Consider the following 2,361-nt stretch of genomic DNA (forward strand, 5'->3'; position numbering starts at 1 on the left):
TTTAAATACCAGGAAACCCTTTCACTGAAGCAAGGGCCTCGCTGTGTTTGGACTCGGCCTTCCAGTTCTCTGCACATCTCCCTGCTGAATTCTGCTGGCCGTGACTGGTCCTCACCCTCAATGCTCTCTTGGTCGCTGCCCTGTCCTGATTGTCATCGATCACACCAGCCTCCCCAGAATCTGGTGGGTCTTCACAATATGAAAAAACGTTTACATCCATGGTCAATCAAATTAATTTAGAAGCCTTGGCAGACATGGGATGAGACTGAAATAGACACTGAGAACCTAAGAAAGGAAGGAGTGTGGAAGAGAGAAAGAAGGGAGGAAGAAAGCTGAAAATAATGTCTCTGAGTCTAACACAACACACAAATAAGTCTCTTGCCCTCAGAGTAGCCTCTTCCATTAACATTCATTCTGAAGGGAGATCCTGGTCCCCAGGGGGCACATGGAAGGCAAAGGCAGATCCAGACCACAGCCCTGCCTCTGTGGATGCCAGGGGTGGTGTGGGCATTTTGACCATCCCTGTTTAAAGCAGATAATAGTAGGAAGTGAACTCTATCAGAGACTGTTTCCTTTGATGTCTGAAAACACCCACAGACACCCAGGCAGACTCATGCACACAAACTACGGACAAGCAGGCTCTGGTTGGGAGGCAGCCGCTTTTTCTTCTGGCCTCTAGATTTAAGCCAAGTAAGAATCAGGTTGCTTAGGTGTGGCTCTGGGCCTGCCTGGGGCTGCATCCCTAGGACAGGCTGAGTGTGTGACTTAATCCAAATCGATGGATATGCAACGACACTGCTTCACACGTGTGACCCTCTTCTTCTTGGTGGGTGGCTGTAGTTCGGGGCAGTTGAGTGTGACCATCATGCTGGTGAATTTCTTGGGCTTGCAGAAGGAGCAGGACTGAAAGGAGCCTTCCTCCTTCCGGATGTGCCTGGGGATGTAGAAGGAGTTGCACTGGCCATAGCAGAAGCGATTGATGATAGTGCGGCTGTTGCAGCCCTCCTCGTGGATGGTTTGCTTAAGCGGCTGGGTTTTGCACCAGTCTCGCTTTAGGTATTTGCGCTCGGTCACGTGGAGGGCCTCTTGGCTGGACTCCAGCACCTCCTCCCCCGGCATGGCAGTGCCCCGCCCCTGGCCCCGCCCCCGGTTCCTGGAGCCAGGCTGCTGGGGCGACTGAGTCTGCTCCGAGTCATTGTGCTGAGCCTTGTCTGGCGGGGGAATGGCACCTTGGGACCCTTTCTTTTTTCCTTCTGCAGCCGGCATCAGGGTCCCCAACAGGAGAAGCAAAGCTCCCACAGTGTAGGCGGTGCGGCTCATACTAAAGGGAAGCAGAGAGGGAAGAGAGGACAAATGGAAGAGTTAAGGAAAAAATCAATGATAGCACCTAACATTTTAAGTGGCGCTTGTCAAACACTGTATGTAAAATACTCCTTTGGCTTCCCACTTTCTCAAGCTCTGAAAGTAACCAGCCTGGCTCCACAATAAACAAGCCAGTATTTAAACTCAGCCGGGACCCTTGTGTGGAGGCCCATAAGATTTCCTTGCTGATTTCTCACACCCAATTACATTGACTTTGTATTACGGTCACTTAACTGTATTTATTCTTGTATTTGATGCCACGAAGCTTTTCGCTCTTACCAGGCATTGGAAAACAGAGATGCATGGGAAGGCCGGAAAGCATGTGACAGGAGAGAGGACAATTTAACAGGAAGCACACTGGATGAAGATGCAAGCCCAGTTTCTGGTTGTAGTCTTGGGACAGCCACTTGCTGTCTGACCTTGATAAACTCACTTTCTTTTTGTTCTTTAATTTTTTAAAATTTTTTAGTTGTAGATGGACACAATACCTTTATTTTATTTGATTATTTATTAATTCTTTTATGTGGTGCCAGGAGTTCAACCCAGTGCCACACACATGCTAGACAAGCACTCTACCACTGAGCTACAACCCCAGCCTCATAAACTCACTTTCTTGATACATGACTCTATGTGAGCAGAGATACAAACACCTCTCCCAAAGAGTTCATTCAGGTCAAAATTGATTTTAAAATAATAGTAATTTGAGAACTAGATAAACACATACAGATAGCAGTATTTTGTGGATAGAACAAATGACTACATCAGGCAGATCACATAACTCTAAAGATCCCTCCACCCCTCACTTATTCTCATCTTGAAACTGGGTCCAGATATTCCTCTTATCACTTTTTACATCATAGGATATACTTCTCTACTTTTTAAGTGGTAAAATGTCACTCTCCTATGTGTCTGTGTGTGTGCATAAAGTTTAAAAGGTAGAAAAATGACCTGTAAGCCCGATGCTCAGAAGGCTGAGGCAGGAGGATTGCTTGAGCCCAA

The 2,361-nt window shown here is 47.2% G+C and overlaps 1 protein-coding gene across 3 annotated transcripts; it reads right to left on the reverse strand.

The window, feature by feature from the left end:
- Positions 1–765: 765 nt before the first annotated feature.
- Positions 766–1,320, reverse strand: Grem1 (gremlin 1, DAN family BMP antagonist). 3 transcript variants are annotated; one of them, XM_026393162.1, is made up of 2 exons: positions 1,294–1,320; positions 766–1,083 (listed from the first exon to the last, which is right to left on the reverse strand). In XM_026393162.1, exons 1-2 carry the CDS (start codon positions 1,318–1,320, stop codon positions 766–768), a joined length of 345 nt encoding a protein of 114 aa, XP_026248947.1. The 3 variants fall into 3 exon arrangements, with proteins under 3 accessions (XP_026248947.1, XP_026248938.1, XP_026248930.1); XM_026393153.1 differs by having other exon boundaries at positions 1,207–1,320; XM_026393145.2 differs by having other exon boundaries at positions 766–1,320.
- Positions 1,321–2,361: the final 1,041 nt, after the last annotated feature.

This window comes from Urocitellus parryii, chromosome 6 (assembly GCF_045843805.1).
Source record: "Urocitellus parryii isolate mUroPar1 chromosome 6, mUroPar1.hap1, whole genome shotgun sequence".
Lineage (NCBI taxonomy): Eukaryota > Metazoa > Chordata > Mammalia > Rodentia > Sciuridae > Urocitellus > Urocitellus parryii.